This window comes from Taudactylus pleione, unplaced genomic scaffold (genome assembly GCF_031769625.1).
Source record: "Taudactylus pleione unplaced genomic scaffold, aTauple2 ptg000128l, whole genome shotgun sequence".
In the NCBI taxonomy this organism is placed as follows: domain Eukaryota; kingdom Metazoa; phylum Chordata; class Amphibia; order Anura; family Myobatrachidae; genus Taudactylus; species Taudactylus pleione.
Window position 1 is genome coordinate 1230290 of NW_028284530.1, and position 20260 is coordinate 1250549.

General features: G+C 42.9%; 1 protein-coding gene across 1 annotated transcript in view; it reads right to left on the reverse strand.

Annotated features, from left to right (window-relative positions):
* ERC2 (ELKS/RAB6-interacting/CAST family member 2) overlaps nucleotides 1–20260 on the reverse strand; it is a 1040188-nt gene that overhangs the window by 470334 nt on the left and 549594 nt on the right. The window contains exon 16 of the mRNA XM_088472750.1: nucleotides 3491–3626. Within this exon, the coding sequence (XP_088328876.1) occupies nucleotides 3491–3626 (136 nt within the window). The remainder of the gene's footprint in view (nucleotides 1–3490; nucleotides 3627–20260) is intronic.

The following is a 20260-nucleotide window of genomic DNA, read 5'->3' on the forward strand; positions in this document are numbered from 1 at the left end:
TTTACTTATTTTTATTGACATTTATGTTTTAGATTTTTTAATGTAATCATTCTCAGCACTTCTGTGTTTATTGCCTGTGATCACATATCCATGCTTGTGATGTATTTTATTTATTGCCTGTGATTGTATATTCATGCTTGTTATGTATTTGTTTACAATTTACGTATTTTTGTATCCATCCAGTGTCCGCATCGCGCTGTAATTGTCTGGCATTAAACACTTATGAATTGGATCCTTTATCCCCAGCGAATATAATAAATAAATGAGACATGGGAAAGTAGGATGGTCGCTTTAATTCCTTTATGAGGATATGGATTCGCCAAGTAAATGGTGCCGAACAAAAGATTTAATTCTATGAGAGAACTTCTGTATTCACCCATTGCCATGACAACAGCAAGACAAGCGAGATTTGCTCACGATCATGTGGATCGGCCATGTAAGCGAGACCTCTGTGGATGCCGGGTTCTATCATTACACGCCCGGAAGAAGAACTCTTCCGTATATGGCGGTTGCCTGGACACCATACGGACATGATGTGTCATAATAGATACACGTGACACACATCGCGGCACAGCGGCTGAGGACATGATTGGTCCTAGGACTGGGATAGCAGTTTAGGTAGTCACTTTGTGTATTATTAGGTTGAGGTTTAGGATGAAATTGATTGGTGATCAGCGTTATTTAAGGGGAAGAGGTTGTCCCCTATCCATCTACTGACTTTGCCTTGAAAAAGACCCTAGTTTAGGGTTGAAACGCGTCGTCTTGTTGGGCCCCCATTTGATGAATATAGGGATCTTTTCCAACATAGCCATTATTTATCCAGAAAGGTGTTCCCGCGACTCCTGGAGGATTTTCCATCCATGCTTTTACAGAACTGAGGTCACCCGGTTCTGAAATCCCTGCTTGTAATAGCCTTTAATTCATTAAGAGCATTGGGGGATCATATACCACATGTCCTTTTTTGTCATTTTATATCACTGTTTACATGTTACTTGTTGCTCTTTTTTATTAAATGGTATTACACTATATGCCTCTCTCTACATGTTTTTAGCCTCTATATCATCCGTTAAGAAAATATTTGGAGGTTAAGACAAATACAGTGAAGAGGAGGATCAATAAGGATACATCCTGATATACAGTGTGTGATGAATGGGATGGACTCATACATCACTCCATAAGGAATGTGATTGTATCTATTATTGAACTTTTATTGAACTTTCCTTGGCTAAAGGATTCATTTGCGCTGGTGAATTGTCACATCTGTTTTTTGTTTGCATTAAGACCACTAAAGAAACTGTGTGGCTTTGTGGAAGTCAGGCCAGGAGGCCACGTTTATACCTGTGAGTGACAGGACTAAGACTTTTAAGAGACTGTGTTATGTTCGCAGACTAGCTGCCCATGATAGTCAGGGTTGAAGAAGTGAGGTAGTGCCCTGAATGTGGGGCTAGGTTGTTTGTTATTTTTGTTCCTGAATGCTGACAGTAAAATTCCATCAATTTTCATTTAAACCTGAAAAGCTTTGTGTGGATCTTTATTATGCACCTACTCACTACACCACTGCTTAATTATCCCAAGTTATCACTATATATATATATATATATATATATATATAGTTTCTGATTCAGAAAATCAGCTTACGTTAAGCCCAGTTTACAGCAAAATACACAGTGGTAATATAAAGTACATCAAAAGTTGGCAGCTGAGTATTTTTTTGGCAAACATTAACTTTAATGCCCAAAATAGATGACATCACAAAAGCTGATTTTGATGTCATAGAGTGACATCATAAACATAGTCACAGCTATAAAATCAGCCTGTCTGCACTTTACAAGTGAACTTTGGTATATTAAAGATCTGCTTATAACATAGTAGTTGATATTAAAGCTGGGTACACACTACACGATAAGTTGTGCAATCATCATACATACGAGCACTCTGCACAACTATATTGTAGTGTTTACTCCCAATGTGTTGTTTACACACATAGTTTATCGCATAGCCGCATCTGATATATCGTGTCATCGTATGGTGGATCGTGCAGTCTGTATGCAGACACAATATACAGCGGTATCGAACCATCATTATATTGTCGCATCTTTCAGGTGTGTACCCAGCTTAACACCTTTTTTTATATTATGGGGGAGATGTATCAAGCCTTGGAGAGAGAGAGAATAGAGGGAGATATAGTAGCAACCGATCGGCATCTAACTGTCATATTACAGGCTGTATTTTAAAAATTACAGGAGCTGATTGGTCGGTACTTTCTCTCTCTTCACGGCTTGATACATCTCCCCCTAAGTGACAGTTGTTGCCGTTAAGAATCGAACTACAATTTGCAGGAAATCTGCACTAACACGTGAAAAGGGAAAAATAATGTCAGCTAAAATAATAGGCAAACCTTCAGTGATGGAATTTGCTGTTAATTTCGCTACTTGACCAATAATTAAAATAATCAGCTTTTGTATTATATAGCAGAGCATTGAATGACGGGACCTGCAATAATAATAACATGAATATCAAACTCTTTCTGTAATGTCTCTTCATATGGAACCTATTGACGATATTCAGAAGACCTAATACACAATTCTATATCACTACAATCCACATTTTTCTATTATTTAATAATAGAAGAAAATCAGCTACATGTACTATTGACATTAGAGACTATAACAGGTTAAAAAACCACCTGATCAAAATATTGTCAACATTTTCATGGTTTATGTGCAACATGCAGTTAGATTGATATAGCCCAGGTACAACCAAATCTCTTTTCCATTTTCTCATCATCTCCCACCTCAACTACTGCAACCTTCTATCTGGAACTCCCTTAATAGATCTGTCCCAGAATGACCTTCGTCTCTCACCGTCATATCTGCCAAACCACTCTACATTGGCTTCCCAAATCCTCCAGAATCCAATACAAATTACTCAACCACACAGCCATCAACACCACCCCATCTTACATCTTAAACATCACCTCCAAATAGTCTCTCACACACCCAGTTAGTTCTGCCTTTGACTTGCACCTTAACTCTTCCCTGATTGTCACCTCTCAATCCCACCTAAAAGACTTCTTCTGTGCCACAACCCACCGATGGATTTCCCTACTATAAGGGGTATATTTACTAAAGTGAGAGATTTTAGAAGTGGAGATGTTGTCCATAGCAACCAGATACTAGCTATTATCTTCTAGAAGGTGTTAGTTAAATGTTAAGTAGAATTTGATTGGTTGCTATGGGCAACATTTCCATTTCTGAAAACTCTAATTTTAGTAAATATACTCCTATGACTCTCTCCCGGCCTTCATATTTTAAACACTCTCCGAGATCCCACCTCGGTGAAGCCAGGAATATTCCATATGTTGTAATGTTACTCCCACTCTTAGCACAGCTACGTTGTTGTCCTCAATAGATTGGGAGAAATGGACATGAAAAGCAAACATCAACAGGCAGCTTAAAATGATCTAATAGTCATGAAACAATGAACACACCTGTAGATGCTGGGAGTTATCTGGCATATTATCATCCCTCCGGCGTGGGTCATCCGTAAGTTGCGTATTCTTTTTCTTTTCTATATGTTGATTGTGCTTCAAATTGGCAACTTTCTTGTTTTGATCTTTCATGACCCTACAAGAAAACATAGATTAAACTCAGTGTGTCTCACAGTAAAATTAATCCTTTGATACAACTACTCTCTCAGTAACATCCGTTCAATCATGAATCTAAACAATGCATCCCAGTAATTAGTGTTTATCATTGATTGGTCTATTTATTAATGTCACATAAGCCGTTTCTAAGCTGGGCTTCCAGTCCACAGCGCATGTATGAACCATCAAAGCACAGCGCATGTGTGAACCGTCAAAGCACAGTGTATGTGTGAACCGTCAAAGCACAGTGTATGTGTGAACCGTCAAAGCACAGTGTCTGTGTGAACTGTCAAAGCACAGTGTCTGTGTGGACCATTGCCAATTAGTATCGCAAGGAAGCGGAGTCCCAGCCACATTTTCATATTTCTTTATTTGTGACAATATAAAATCAGCCTTATTAGGCCAGTAAGTCTGATGCACCTCTCTTTCTCCCTATATTTTCTTCTACATTTGAAGAGCACAGATTAACATTACATCATCTCTGAGTAGGAATATGTTTATCATATAAGCACCAATCTAAGGTTGCACTGTACATGATACAAAAAACAGTGAGATTATGTTACATTTCTCTACCTATCATCATTGGACTTTTTGTTAGAATGCTTTTCATTCATTGGTCAGATGGAAAATGACAGGGAAATACAAATGATAACACTAAGGTATAATACTGCATATCTTATGTAAAATCTGTGTTTTTATTATTGGTTTGCAATATAGATCATTTTAACTGGTTCGTGCCACAGACAACTTTCACTAAATGCATAGCCTGATGTCAGTTGCTTCATCCTGTCATTTCAGCCATGGATCTATATCATCAATCAAAGTATTTAATTGTCATTGTTCCTGGAAACAAATGAAAGCAGGTTCATGAATAAACAGCAGGAAGCCTAATAGATTCGATCAGTATCATACCCATAGGCATAATAAATAAAGAACTGTTAGATGGCATAAATACAAGACTAAAAAGCACGGAGGAAGGCAGAAAAATGAAAGCAATGTACTGTATGTACTAATGCAATGATTTAGAAATGCACGCTATTCCAATATTTTATATTCTCAGTTCAGGCAGCTATTCTGCATGACCCTAGGGCAACTCAGATGGCCGATTATCGAATGATTTGTGGCGGTGGCTGCGCATTGGTACGCTCTTGCTTGGATCTGGGAAGCAGCCGGTGGACGTCTCAATAACTTTCTAGCCGGCTACATCATTAGCGTATTTTCACACAGCAGCTGTGTGTGCAATCTCAGCTGCGAATGCATTAGCTTACATCTCTGCATCAGGCCCATAGAGTCCTAAAGCTCAGTGTGTGTAACAGAGCGGTGCCATATATAATATTTAGCTTTGTATTGAGGCTGGTTTTTTTGAAGAAAAAAAAAGGGTCAGTGTTGAGCTCTACCTCCTCAGATATGATGGAAGATTTTGGAGCAGGTAAGGAATGGCGCAGTAGGCTGAATGGTAATGACTAATACTATTAGGCCTGCACGCTCTGTCTCCAGCCACCCTGACCAATGGCTGCGTAACCTGGCTGTGAAAAGGCAAACATGGAGGAAAAGAGCTTTGCTTTCTCCACATTAGCCATGATATATAGATCTCAATGATTTTCAAGAGGGCATACACAAAGACAAGCAATCCAAAGCCAGACAACCACTATAAGTCATTTTGCTGAAATACTATTACCTATAACAATAGATCACAATCTTTAGACATCTCTGGTATCACTAATCCAGGGGTAAAAAATTAAAACTTATATATATATATATATATATAGCTGTTTGTTACTCGAGCGACATATATCTACTCAGTTCCAGAGGGCATCAGAGCACAGTGGCGTTCCGGGGGAGGGGGGGAGGAGGGAAGGAGAGAGAGAGAGACAGAGAGAGAGAGAGAGAGAGGGAGAGGGAGAGGGAGAGAGACTCCCATTTCCAAATATATTCCGAAATACATAAAAAAAATTTTAGCATGACTGAGATAGTGAAAACTTTGCTTTTTGATGGTTCAATGTGGACAAACTTTGTTTAATGCACAAAATATAAAAAAAAATGGTATAAAATTACAGTCATCCTTTGTATATAAGGTGTATATGAAACATAAATTAATTTCATATATGTACTAGAGATGTGCACCGACCCCCATGTTTTGGATCTGAATCTGAATCTCGTGTTGGACTTTAAACAGCTAAAATCACATCATTTGGGCCTGTTTTTGTTCCTACAGTATTAGTAACCTTAATAACAATCATTTTCAGGCATTTCTAGCCATTTTGAACCACCTTACAGCTCACAATATTGAAATCACTATTTTTAACCAATATAGGCCAAAGGCTGCAGCGAGAAGCAACAGAGCAGCGGCACAAATGCACGGCAGTTTAAAAAAATATAGGACATCTATGAAACATTGCCAGACAGCAGTGGCAGACAGGATGGCAGTTTAATAAACTATAATAATGTCTGTCGGCAATGCCCCATATTGTGCCAAATGTAAACTGCCACTTTCGTGGCTGGACTCCTTGGATTGTTTGGGCCCCACAAAACATTTTTTGGAAGAACTACCTTCAATTATTAAGGAGGAGGTTGATGATGAGGGTGTTGGTGCTGGAGATTGCATGTTATGGTCCAAACTGCTGGTAGCTGATACTGGACTGCTTGTTATTAATTTACAAATTATAATTTTGTTAAACAAATTGCATGAACTCGCTGCAAATGACGTAACAGGTAGGAGGTGCCTAGATGGTTAACGTCCCTGCCTCTGCTAACTTTGGCTTTACAAATGGAACAGATTCTTTCACAGCTGTTGTCAGAATTTAGATTAAAATAATTCCACACCCAAGACGTTGCTTTTCTGGCTTTCTTTTTATCATTAGCAAGAACTGCTGCCACTTGTGGCTGATTTAAGCAAACCACATCCGCATCATCAACATCCACATTACCGTCAGACAGGACACAAATTTCCCCCTCATCCTCCTTTTGCACTCCCTCTGCACTATAATCCTCATTTTCTATTATTTCACCATCTAATACTAGCACAGCCGTCATGGCGGCAGTGATCCGCTGTAAAACTGGGTGACAGCTGTTATACTTACTTCATCTATCAAAGGACTGTTTAATAGTCAATTGTTTTTTTTAATTACTACTAGTAGTAGTCTTCTTGGTCCATTTCTGGGATGAAGATCCATTCCCAGCAGCAGCAACAGGCGTAGCACTCAAGGATCCTTCGGAGGAATCACGGATAGGAGAGTCAGTCATGCTTATGAAATTGGATGCAGGACTACTTCCAATCACGAATGAGGATGTTGATGATGATGCAGGTGTTGGTGGTGGAGATTGCAGGTGCTTGGATCCAGATAGAAGGGAGCATCTAGGTGACACTGGACTGATTGTTGTTTGTTTTTTTGTCCCCAAAGTTTTAGAATTTGAAATACCCTTTCCAATTTGATGAATGCGCTGCAAGTGACGTAACAGGGAGGAGGTTCCAAGATGGTTAAGGTCCTTACCTCTACTCACTGTTACTTGGCAATGGCTACAAATGGCTTGGCAATGGTTTTCCTGATTTTGGTGGAAATAATTCAACACATGAGAATTGGATTTTTTGGTCCTTTGCCCAGGCATGGCAACAAAGGGATTTTTCCCACCATTGGTAACAACAACTGGTGCCTGATTTGCAGTTTTTTCACAAATATCCTCGCCATCAACATCCTCATCATCATCAACATCCTTATCATCCTTGTTGTTATCGCCTACTACATAAATATCCTCCTCATCCTCCTCATGCAATTCCACAGAAGCATCCTCGATTTCTACATCAGAAGGCGCACAAATGGTGGAAGGAGGATCCTCTTCAAGTACAGTATTAGTAAGGTCAGGCTCACACATGGCAACCGCGGACACACTTGGACTATCCTCTGGGATTTCTGATTTTTATGAGCACACAGTTGGTTCCGGTGTCTTACTCTTAACAATTTTAAGTTTTTTTGTATCTCTCCTACAAGCAGAGGGGCTTAAATTATCCATAAATACAGGCCAATGCCTTATCCTTTCCTTGCCACTTCGTGTAGTGAATGGCATATTGCCAATTTTTTGTTTCTCTAAAGCTGAGTTTTAAATTTTTTTTGCTTTAACAGGGTAAAGATTGATTTTTTAAGCCTGACTTTTTGTCCTAACTTAAGCCCTGGTACATCGGCCTTTATAGATGACGCTGACGGCCTTGCATCGTCATCATGACAGCTGCCGGCAGCTACAAGACTGGTATGTGGATCCTGCACCCCCTGGGACAACACAGCACTACAGCCAGCCCCTATGGACAGGACAAGTACAACAACCAGACCCTATGGACAGGACAACGACAGCCAGCCCCTACGGACAGGACAACGACAGCCAACCAGCTCCTATGGACATGACAACAGCCAGAAAGCCCCTCTATAGAAAACAACAGCCAGCCCTTATGGACAACAGTAGCCAGCCTCTATGCACAGCGTCAAATTAACAATAACGCAAAACAACAGCACAGCACAGCTCCCTCCCTCTTCACTCTCCACAGCCGGAATGAAAAATGGCGGCGAATCGCAGGACCTTTACAGAATCCAAAACCAAGTCAGGCGGGAAAACCCGACTCGTATCTGCCTCGAATCCCCGTAATTCGGGTGGGTTCGATTCTCAGGGAACCAAACACACTCTTCTCTAGTATGTACACCAACAGTTTGAGCCACAAAATGATTTAAAATATTGTATAAAATTGCCTGCAGGCTGTGTGTATAAGGTTATAGGCCCAGGGGTGACTAGTGTTGGGGGATCCTGGACCTGTGCGTCCACTCAAAGAACTGTGTTGCTGTTTGGAAGATTCTGTGTACCAGTCTGTGACATCTTGCCTGTGAACACTGCACTGTCCTGTATACCTGTATGTGGTGAGGAAATAAAGCTTCTGTTGATTTTACCCAGTCTATGTGTTTCTTGTCACAATATATATATACAGTCAGGTGCATAAATATTGGGACATTGACAGAATTTTCATATTTTGGCCTCTATTCACCACCACAGTGGTTTTGAAAAGAAACAAACAAGATGTGCTTTAACTGCAGACTTTCAGATTTAATTTGAGGGTAATTATATACAAATCAGGTGAACGGTGTAGGAATTACAACGGTTTCTGTATGTGCCTCCCACTTTTTAAGGGACCAAAAGTAATGGGACTATCAACTCAAAAGCTATTTCATGGACAGGTGTGGGCTATTCCCTCATTATTTCATTATCATTTAAGCAGGTAAAAGGTCTGGAGTTGATTCTAGGTGTGACATTTGCATTTGGAATCAGTTGCTGTTGACTGTCAATATGAGATCCAAAGAGCTGTCACTATCAGTGAAGCAAGCCATCATTAGGCTGAAAAATCAAAACAAACCCATCAGAGAGATAGCAAAAACATTAGGTGTGGCCAAATCAACTGTTTGGAACATTCTTAAAAAGAAAGAATGCACCGGAGAGCTCAGCAACACCAAAAGACCCGGAAGACCACGGAAAACAACTGTGGTGGATGACAGAAGAATTATTTCCCTGGTGAAGAAAAACCCCTTCACAACAGTTGGCCAAATCAAGAACACTCTCCAGGAGGTAGGTGTATATGTGTCAAAGTCAACAATCAAGAGAAGACTTCACAAGAGTGAATATAGAGGGTTCACCACAAGATGTAAACCATTGGTGAGCCTCAAAAACAGGAAGACCAGAATAGAGTTTGCCAAACAACATTTAAAAAAGCAATTACAGTTCTGGAACAACATCCTATGGCCAGATGAGACAAAGATCAACTTGTACCAGAGTGATGGGAAGAGAAGAGTATGGAGAAGGAAAGGAACTGCTCATGATCCAAAACATACCACCTCATCAGTGAAGCATGGTGGTGGTAGTGTCATGGCGTGGGCATTTATGGCTGCCAATGGAACTGGTTCCCTTGTATTTATTGATGATGTGACTGCTGACAAAAGCAGCAGAATGAATTCTGAAGTGTTTCGGGCAATATTATATGCTCATATTCAGTCAAATGCTTCAGAACTCATTGGACGGTGCTTCACAGTGCAGATGGACAATGACCCGAAGCATACTGCAAAAGCAACCAAAGAGTTTTTTAAGGCTAAAAAGTGGTATGTTATGCAATGGCCAAGTCAATCCCTGACCTGAATCCGATTGAGCATGCATTTCACTTGATGAAGACAAAACTGAAGGGAAAATGCCCCAAGAACATGAAGGAACTGAAGACATTTGCAGTAGAGGCCTGGCAGAGCATCACCAGGGATGAAACCCAGCGTCTGGTGATTTCTATGCGTTCCAGACTTCAGGCTGTAATTGCCTGCAAAGGATTTGCAACAAAGTTTGCAGTTAAAGTAAATCTTGTTTGTTTCATTTCAAAGCCATTGTGATTGGTGAATAGAGGCCGAAATATGAAAATTCTGTCAATGTCCCAATATTTATGCACCTGACTGTGTGTATATATATATATATATATATATATATATATTCAAAAGGAACTTGCAAAACAAATGTAAAAGTGAATATCATAGACCTAAATGGTACAGCGCCCCTACCATGAAAAGTAGTAGCATACAAAACCTTTGAAACAAAGCCTGAGAGTAATCTTGCTATATTTTGCTACAAGAACACCAGAAAGTATGTGCTGTTTATAATTGAAGTAATATTTCAGTGTTTCTTTGGGAAAATGTCTGTACAGAGTATGACTAGTTACTGAATATGTATTGAGCTTACACTCAGGCTTCTAATTGGAAATATACACAATACAGCAAAGTGTTTCATACAGTATACAGAGATTCTCAGGCGTATAATGGATGCCATTATTTGCCGTATCTGATCTTGAACTTAAATGTACAAGTTGTCGCTGAAAATGACCATTTATCTCAAACATTTTAGAAAGTGGAAGCTAAGTGTATACATTTTATTGCAATGAAAATATACATGTGGTTTGAAAGAGAAAAGGAGTCTGCCTATTATAAATGCTGCTATCCATTGACTCAATCAGTTAATGCAGCAGTTCATGTCCTGGTTAACATTCCTGGTGCTTCTACTGGAGTAGAAAATACTGGGAAGTCTTTAATTGAGAGCAGCAGCGTGATGCTGGATCGGAGCCTCAATCTTTCAGCTTATCCAGCAGAACTCAGCTTCGCTCTCTGGGAGTGATTCTATACGGATCGCTACAGCGATCGCGGCTGTGAGTACGCACGCAGTCTCACTGCAAAGGTATGCTAATGTCTGTGATTGCAATGCATTATTGGCAAAACATAAGACGCCCACCTTACCTTACACACATCTGTAATATTTAGCAGGACTGTGAAACCATCGGTAACATCGAGTACAATCGCAGCCTCACGCACACTTGCACAAGGTCTGACCTTACTCAGAAATTGCTAACTTCAGCGCACGCAATGAGTACTCAAGCTGCGTATGGCATTGCAGTGGATAATTTATGTACGCCCCTGCAACGGCGTTTGAACGCACTGCACTGGCACGCCTGCGTTTTCGCCGTCCACCCGCCCCCCATTGCAACCCACAAACAGCACTTCCTGTCAATCACTCTGCGATGGGTCTTCGTAGTCACTGAGATCGCAATGCGATGCATACGCATGCGCAGATCACAACAATCGGCCGATTGCTTGCGTAACCGCAGTTGCGGTCAGTAGTGAATCAGGCCCTCTGTTATTAATAAGAACTGTAGTTATGAACCTCATAAAGTATGGAATCAAACCAAGCGCTATATTTACTAAGCTGCCGATTGTGAGCGGTTTTGCCCGCAGGATTAAAATGGCAGTAATATTAAATGTAAAACACGCCTGTTTTATTTTCTATTTAATATTGTTGTCGTTCTAAATCCTGAGTTCAAAACCGCCAACTTGTAAACCTTTCGCTTAGTAAATATACAGCCAAGCCTTATGCAGACATTTTCACAAGAGCTGTATCTGACAGCACGGGATGGGCCATGATGAGCCTATTCTACAACAATGGTCTCCAACTTAATAATTACACACAACATAGAATCCTCATACCATTTATTCTCCTTTTGTAGTTTCTTGTGCTGAACTATCACTGAGTTTAAAACACCATAGTCATCAATTATTACATGTATACCAGGTGAATGCAAAATGAAAGAGGTTAAAGTGGAGTATGTTTTTGGATAGAAGTAGTTATATTGGGGGGGGGGTTGGAATACATCATGGGCAACCCAAGAGTCTCTCTGCTGTATGTGTCCAGTGTAAATATAAAGGACTTAGGTTTCATCACTAGAACTAGAACTTTTAAATTTTGATATATGGTGCAAGAAGGTGGTGGTCTTCATTGTCACCCACAGACAGGTCACACCAGACACGGATGATCAGGACATAACCTGACATGTAACAAGTGATCAGAATAAGTTTGATTGGGTTAGGTGCACAAGGTCGACATGAACTGTGTCCACAATGAGTATGTCGACATGACAATGCCAACAAGGGATTCAAACACAGGTCTAATGCTACTTAGAACATTTTAACCGTGCAGGGGGTTATAACTGTAAACATGCGGGTGAACGACATGTTTAAAGTTATAACTCCTGCATGATTAATATGCTCTAAGTAGCATTTCACCCGTGTCAGGCTCCAGGACAGGGCCGGATTATAGGAGGGGCGGTCGTCCATGGGCCCCCACACCTTGGGGGCCTCCACACTGACGAAAATGGTGACTGGACCTGGCCACTCACCCTGGCTAGCTTCTGGTTGCGGCAGCATCATGGCACAGTCTCACTGCCTCAGAGATTCACCCGACAGTGGCTTTATGGAAGCCCTGCCCCCTTGTTGACAATGCTGCGATTCGTGGGTGCACAAGTAGGGGGTGGGGCTTAATGCAGTGAAGTGCCTGCCCCATCAGAAGGTTGATGGGTTGCCTGCTGCAGCTGCAAGAGGTTAGTGTGTGAGCTCCCTTCCTCCATCTCTCTCCTTTTATGTCCCCTCCTCACTCTCTCTCCCTTCCTTTGACTCTCCCTCTATTTCCCTCTTTGTCTCCCTCCCTCTCTCCCCCTCCCTCTCTCTCCTTGTCCCTTCCCCCACTCTTTATCTATACTGTATATCTCTATCTTTATCTATAAATATATCTATATATATATATATACATAGATATACACAATGTATAGGCGGCACTCGGAGTCTAATGAAAAAAGTTACCCTCGCCAGAGGGAATGTATTTGGACCAAATAAATTCCCTCCGGCGAGGGTAACTTTTTTCATTAGACTCCGAGTGCCGTCTATACATTGAGGATATAGTAAGTTGGGGGAGCTGTCCTCCTTGGAAGGCACCGGAGCAAGTTAGGGCTGTATGCCCGATTACACGGAGTGTAGGAGTGCCGGTGTGTTGTACTGTAAATATATATATATATATATATATATACATATATATATATATATATACACATAGATACATATATATCTCAATTTATCTATCTATCTCCCCACTCTAAATCCTGCGTTTTACTCAGGTAGTGACCATTTTTTTTATGGGGCCCCCACAACTTAGTTGCCCCGGGGCCCCCACAATCCTTAATCCGGCCCTGCCCCAGGCACTGGTGTTGCGCATATGAGCAGCCACAAGACTAACTTGCAACCACACATCCCCTAATGTGCAAAATAAGCAGCAATAAGAAGGGTAGATAACCTAATGCTGCAAGGAGGTAAACAACACGGCACATAGCAGAAAATAATAGCTGGTTTTATCTTTTGTAAGAGTACAAAATTAAATGCTAACACTTATTTTCTAACTATAGATAGAATGTTCCCCACAACCAGTTATTTATATAGCACACACATATTATGCAGTGCTTCACAGATAATATTTAGTCAGTATATAGTCATTATATGACATCGACAATACAAGTTGGGTTTAGGGTTAGGCTGCGTTTAGGGTTCGAAAACGCTATGTTGATACGCACAATTCCTCAATTATGAGAATGTTGACATTCCATACCACAGCCTATTTAGCCATTAACAACAGTCACTGCCACAATGGAGCTTACAATCTATATTCCCTACCACATATACACACACACACACACACACACACACACACAAGCAGGGTTCATTCTTATCAGAAGCCAATTCGCCTAACTGTATTAGTTGGCTTGTGGGAAGAAAGAGAAGTGTCTAGAGGAAACACACACAAACATGGGGTGAATATAAAAACTCAGAACATTTAGGAGTCTATTTACTAAGCAGTGTTAGGAGACAGAGTGAAAAGTGATAAGTCAGTGATAAGGTGCCAGCCAATCAGCTCCCAACTGTCATTTTTCAAACACAGCCTGTGAGATGACAGTTGGGAGCTGATTGGCTGGCACCTTATCACTCTGTCTCCTAACGCTGCTTAGTAAATAGACCCCCTTAGGACCCTAGTTGGAATCATAACTAACCCCAGTGCAATCAGGCAGCAAAGCTAATCACTGCACCATAGTGCTGACCCATTTTGATGGGTACTAGCAGGGACACAAAAACCATAGATGCAGACAGCTGCCATGGGTCTCACACAGGGCCAAGCAGCGTAATGCAGTCCGCGGAGTAAGCACTGCAGGAGGGCGCCGGGCTGGAGTGGCGCCATCCCCACTGCTTGCTTTCTGATCGCTTTTTCAGCTGCACTCGCTGCACCTGCGACAGTCAGGCTGAGGCAGCTAGTGCAGCAGTGTAATGGGCCTGCCTAGCAGGGCGAAACTAAGGGGTGGAACGAATTTCATTGCTCGGCAATGCCCACCCCAGAGTGGGAGGAGCTAGTTCGTTCCCTTGCTGTGTTAAGTTGTTATAAGCAGCGCCACTGCCAGCAATAGCATGTAGACCGTCAGTGTGCACCATACACAATTACGCAATGATGTGATATCGCGCACGCACACCCTCTTTCTCTGTGGGTTGTGTGCTGTGCCCAAGCTCTTCTTGGAGCAATGGTGGAGCTGCCTCAGCTGCGCACCACAAAGCCAGGAGGAAAACTCGCTGAACAGAGAGAGAGAGAGAGAGAGACAGCTGGCCGCTGCCTGGCCCTCATTACACTTCAAAATATGAAACAAGAGACATGTCAAGAGGACGCAAATTTATAGTTGCAGGGGGGCGCGGAACACCCTAGCACCGGCCTTGGCTCCACAGCTGAAGGGGGGCCTGTCTGCCTTCTGTGTCCCATGTTTCTTTGGGAGTTTTTTCCTGCTATTGTACAGTACAAGGGGCTCTTTCAATTGTTGATATGTGGCACACAAATGACAAGTTACTCCCTTGGGAAGTAATGTTAGACTAATCTAATTTAAAATACCTTGAAGATACAGATGTGTCCTCATACACTATTCTCAGCGTGGCAGATCCCATGTGTCTTGGCTTGTGCCGAGCATCTTTTTCGATTGTGCACCTGAGTCGCAACGTGATGCAACAAAACCACTTCACAATACTGCACTGATTCATTCCATATGCAACAGAGTCTGAGGTCCGTGTTCAATTAGAAGCGAAAAGTCCCTTGCCAGACTTTTCGCCGTCACCGCTGGTTTCTGGTGCGAAAAAGTATCGCGGGCGTCCCTGCGTATCCCCGGATTCAATTCAAATTGGCGAAAACGGGACCAGGCGAAAAGTTCTGTCATTTTTGGGGAAATCAGCCTGACATCCACAAAAGATGCTCTGACATGGTGGTTCACTATGGGTACCCCAGAATAGCCCTGCTTAAGGTATTTGGGGTCTTTGAATGTTCTCAATAGGCGCTATTTAGAGTCTTTGGGACAGGGGTAAAGAATAGCATTTAGCAATTTTTTTTTTGTAAAATAAGTAGTTCCATCAAATTTGGGGTACATGAAAATGGGTGCAAGCATATTTTGAAGTTGCTAAAGTCCAGCATTAAAAAGTGCAAAAAATGCACCTTCAGCAAACACCTGCAATCGAAAATACACCTCTCCCATACTTGCAGACACCCCCAAAGGCTATTTCGCTAGTTTTTGAATGTGTACCCCCACTTTGATTTTTTTTCGCTCATTTTTTCAAAGTGCTTTTTTTGGGGTGTCCTTTGTGGGGGGGTTTTTGCATTTTTTTTACGCATTTAGCATCAGGGGGGGTGTCCAAAGAGTGCAGGGTTGTTCACGCAACATTGCCCCCCAAAACCCCAATTCTGCACTTTTTTCCGCTGTGTATGCATAGGCAAATCTTTTTCGCCTATTACATTGCATTGCGTTATCGCACCGGCAAAGAGACGCTGCAATTGAATACGGGGATAAGTTGAAACCAGCGAAAATGACGGTATCAGCGAAAAAGTATTGCCGAAACGGACTTTTGCTTTAACTGAATACGGCCCTGAATCTGTATACGACGTGATATGATTGCAGCGGTTTTTTTACACGCAAAGCTCCATTGTACATATTCAGACGCAGGGCCTAATTTAGACATGTACATAAAGCCGATGTTTAGGTACATCATCGATGTTTTCAGATCCGCGCATGCGCAGAATCCGCACTGCGCATGTACAGACCCCGGGGCTGCAATGTCACACGCAGTGCCCCAAACAGCAAAGTATGATTGAGAGTGGGACGGCAGCAGGCAGCGTTACAGAAAACATGGTCATGTCGGCTGACATTTTTGCACGTTAACCCCTTCTCTGAATGGGATGAAGAAGTGAAAAGCCCTGTTATTACTGATAAGGGGCTAAGAATAGACCCCTAAGGACAAGTACTAGGCAGCATATGGAATATGGAATACGAGGTACTGGATCATAGTGGGGTAAGGGCGCTTATATTTGATGCTTATTAAGAAAAAATACCTAGATGTCACCCAAACAGACAAAATATTAAAGAGAAAAACTCAACATGTTAATTGTTAATATGAATTAGGGGGGACTACAAAAGGACAGAAAGAGGTGACGTATGTCCCACCATTCACAGGGCTGCTGCAGTGACAAAAGGCCTGTGCTACATCAACATTACATCATCGGTGTGCAAAGCCTCTCTAACAGACTCGGGAACTGGGTGATTTCTTGTGATGTGTGAAATGAAAGAATATGCAATCATCGTAGCACATACTTGAAAAAAAGGAGCATTTAAAAGGCCTGCCCATAGAACTCCCATCTGTCTAATTTATCTATTGCATTTGCGGATAATTCCAGCAGAATATGGAATAGGAAAGACTGTTTATTTTACTTGATTAGAGTGTTTGTCTTCGGCTGCTGGGGTCTGTTTTTTCTCCAATCTTCTGCCTTTTATCTGTATTTATTTTCCTCCGAGGACCTCTCGCTGCTGCCGGCCTTTGTCAAGACCACGGCTGATGTGTACATACACTGAGAGATGGAACTAGTACATGGCCACTATAGTATGCCACAGGTTCGGGGAGCATTAATTCCATTAATGGCAACATATTCTCAATATAAAAGTAGGGTTTATTTTTACTTTATTGTTCTATAAATGTTTAGAAAAACACATGGGAATTAGTAATGCTTAACGGAGAAGCCCATTTCTCTGTATAGTTCCATTATTAAAAAGAGTGGAAGCTGATATAATACTAATCAAATATCAAATAAACAGATTTATTCAAACAAATTATATTTAACTGATATCATGAATAGTAAGTCCTTAAAAAAAGACTCAGACATGGGGTAACACTACAAAACATAAGTTAATTGCCAAATGAACAGTAGTATATCAGTAAACCTTCAGATGTTATAACTATAGGTAAATAACTGCTTTGTAAAGATTCAGAATTATTTATCCCGAAGAAAAATGTTGCATGTATTATAAAATATTAGAACCTAAATGTGATTTAGTGAACATGATATTGGCCCTCATTCAGACCCACTCGCGAGCGGCTGTCCGCTCGCAAGTGGGTCGATGGTCCCCACTGCGCATGCGCACGACAGAGGGAGGTCCGTCGTGCGCATGCGCAAGACCCGACGAGCGAAGGAAAGTCGCTCGTAGTGTCTCATCAAAGGGGGCGTGCTGTCGATGGTGACTGACAGCACGCCCCCTTTGGTGGGCGTGCCTGCCAGACGAAGGCGTTCCCAAGGGAACGCCTACCATCTGAAGCCGGCCCCACTGACATCACTAGTGATGTCAGTGGGAGTGATTTTGGCTCTGATAGAGCCAAAATCACTCCAGGGCTTGCGGTTGAAAAACCCAACCACAGGCTTTTGCTCGCAGTTTTGATGGTCAAGACAATCGCGACCATCACCCTGCACGCTCGTGTATGCTGTGGGTGGTGACCCACAGCTATACGAGCGTCCAGGAGGACGCTCCATATTAATGGAGGTGGGCCCTGATTCAGAGCGAGCGCTCTGGTCAGAGCGTCCGGCTCTGAATCAGGGCCATAGTGCCATCATAACACTACTCTCTTAAATAAATGTAATTACTAGATGTGTCCACATACATCTGGCCTCCTTGTGCGTTATGCAGCACATATAGTTGTGTCTTCGGTATCACAGAGCGTCTTTTCATGTGATTTTCTCCCTTACAATGCGTCTTATTCGCAAAGCGATGCAAATAGGATGTGACAGGACCGCCATCAGGGGGGCTTCTGGGACTGGAGACTCAGGCACCTTTCCCCCGCTACTACCCCCGTGCTATACAATTACTGCCCGCCTCAGCGGCGGGCTGGGTCGGAGGGCAGGGTGCCATCCTTCTCCTGGCCACTGGTTTGTTTATCCTCTATGCCTGCGCAGCTTGCATTAACCTGCGGTTGGGTAGTCGGGACATGATGTCCCAGCACAATAAAGTTTTTATTGTTTCGATTTGGGCTCAGCGCGCGTGACGTCATGACGTCCGCACACCGCCACAAAAAAACAGAGGAGGTACAGCTGTCGCGTCACCGTGATGAGGAGCTCAGCAAAGACCAGGCTAGGGTAGGAGAGGTAAGTGGCTGCTGGAGAAGGAGAAGGAACTAAGGGTGGCCATGGGGGGGGTCAGTGGCAAATGCAGGATTTTGAAAGGGGGGTTTCCAAATAATTGGTTACAGAGCCAATGACAAAAAAGTCGAACCAGAATTTATTGTGTATTTCAAGTGTTTTAATCTAAATAATATAAATAACATGGCATCTGGGCATAAAACTTGCACAATGTGATTTGTAGCAACTGCACATGTGCTAGAACTTCAGAAAGCCAGTACGGCAAATGTGTTACCCTGAGTGTACACACAATGATGCTGGTGCGATCGGATCAGATGGCATTGCAAATGGAGCAGTGGAGTGATGGGCGTTCCTGGGCGGTAACCGGAAGTGAACGCAAAAAGAGTGTTTCATGGGAATGTTATGGGAGTGTTGTGGGGTCATCAGTGAAAGCTGCTGTCTTCTCAGATTCAGAGCCGCAGCTACAGAGGTCACGTTTAGATGGAGAAATTGTGCACTTAACATTTTGCTCGCCACCTGCCAGTTTTTGGCGCCCTTGCCCCCATGGCACTTTGCTAATACTAATGCAGGCCCGTTTCTAGGCAATTTGGCTCCCAGTGCGGACAGTTAAAAAGTGCGCCTCCACCCCCCATAGACAGTTTACATTATAATTTTTCCTCCTTTATAGTAATGCCCAGTACACATTATGCTATACACTGTGATGCCCATTACACATTATGCCACATACAGTTATGCCCCTTACACCATTTTATACCCCATAGTAAGGCTTCAAATTACTTTTCAATTACCTGCTCGTTGCCAGGGGGTCTCATGCTCGTTGCCAGGGGTTTCATGCTCGTTGCCTGGGGTCTCATGCTGGTTGTCAGGGGTTTCATGCTCGTTGCCAAGGGTTTTATGCTATGGGTTTACATGCTCGTTGCCAGGGGTCTCATGCTCGCTGCCATGGGTTTCATGCTCGTTGTTAGGGGTCTCATGCTCGTTGCCAGGGGTTTCATGCTCGTTATCAGGGGTTATACAAGAGAAGATGCAGCTTTCTGCATCTTTTCCCGGCGGCTTCAGCGTTCCACGCACTTCCAGGTAACACTGAGCTGTGTTCCCTGAAGGACAGTAGAGGTCAAGTAGCACCTCTAGCATCCGTCTCCTCCTAGGCGGCGGCCATTTTTGGAGGGCATTTTCAGCAGATTCCATGCGGACGGCTAGTCCGCATGGAATCTGCTGCCCATGGTCCCTTACCTGTTGGAGGAAGCGGCAGCTTGGCAATTAAGCAGTCCGGGGGGCACAAGGCACCCTGTCCCCCCGGCCAAGAAAGCACCTGAGCCAGGGGGGTTTCCAGGTACTCGGAAACCCCCCCTGCATGCGCGTCTGGAGGGGAGGGCGAGGGGAGACAAAAGATAAGATCTGAAGACCATGGAGACACACAAGGAGGGGAAGGGGTGGATGGTAGCTGAAGACCATGGAATCACACAGAGGGTGTGGGGGAGAGCTGAGACCATGGAGATAAACAGGGGGAAGGAGCTGAGACCATGGAAACACACAGAGGGGGGTGGGGGGGAACTGAGATACACAACGGGGAGGAGCTGAGACCATGGAGATACACAGGGGAGGAGGAGCCGAGACCATGGAGATACATAGATGGGAAAGGGGGGACTTGAGACCATGAAGATACACAGGAGGGAGGAGCTGAGACCATACAGAACACAGGGGGGAGGAGCTGAGATCATGGAGATACACAGAGAGAAAAGGAAGAGCTGAGACCATAGAGAT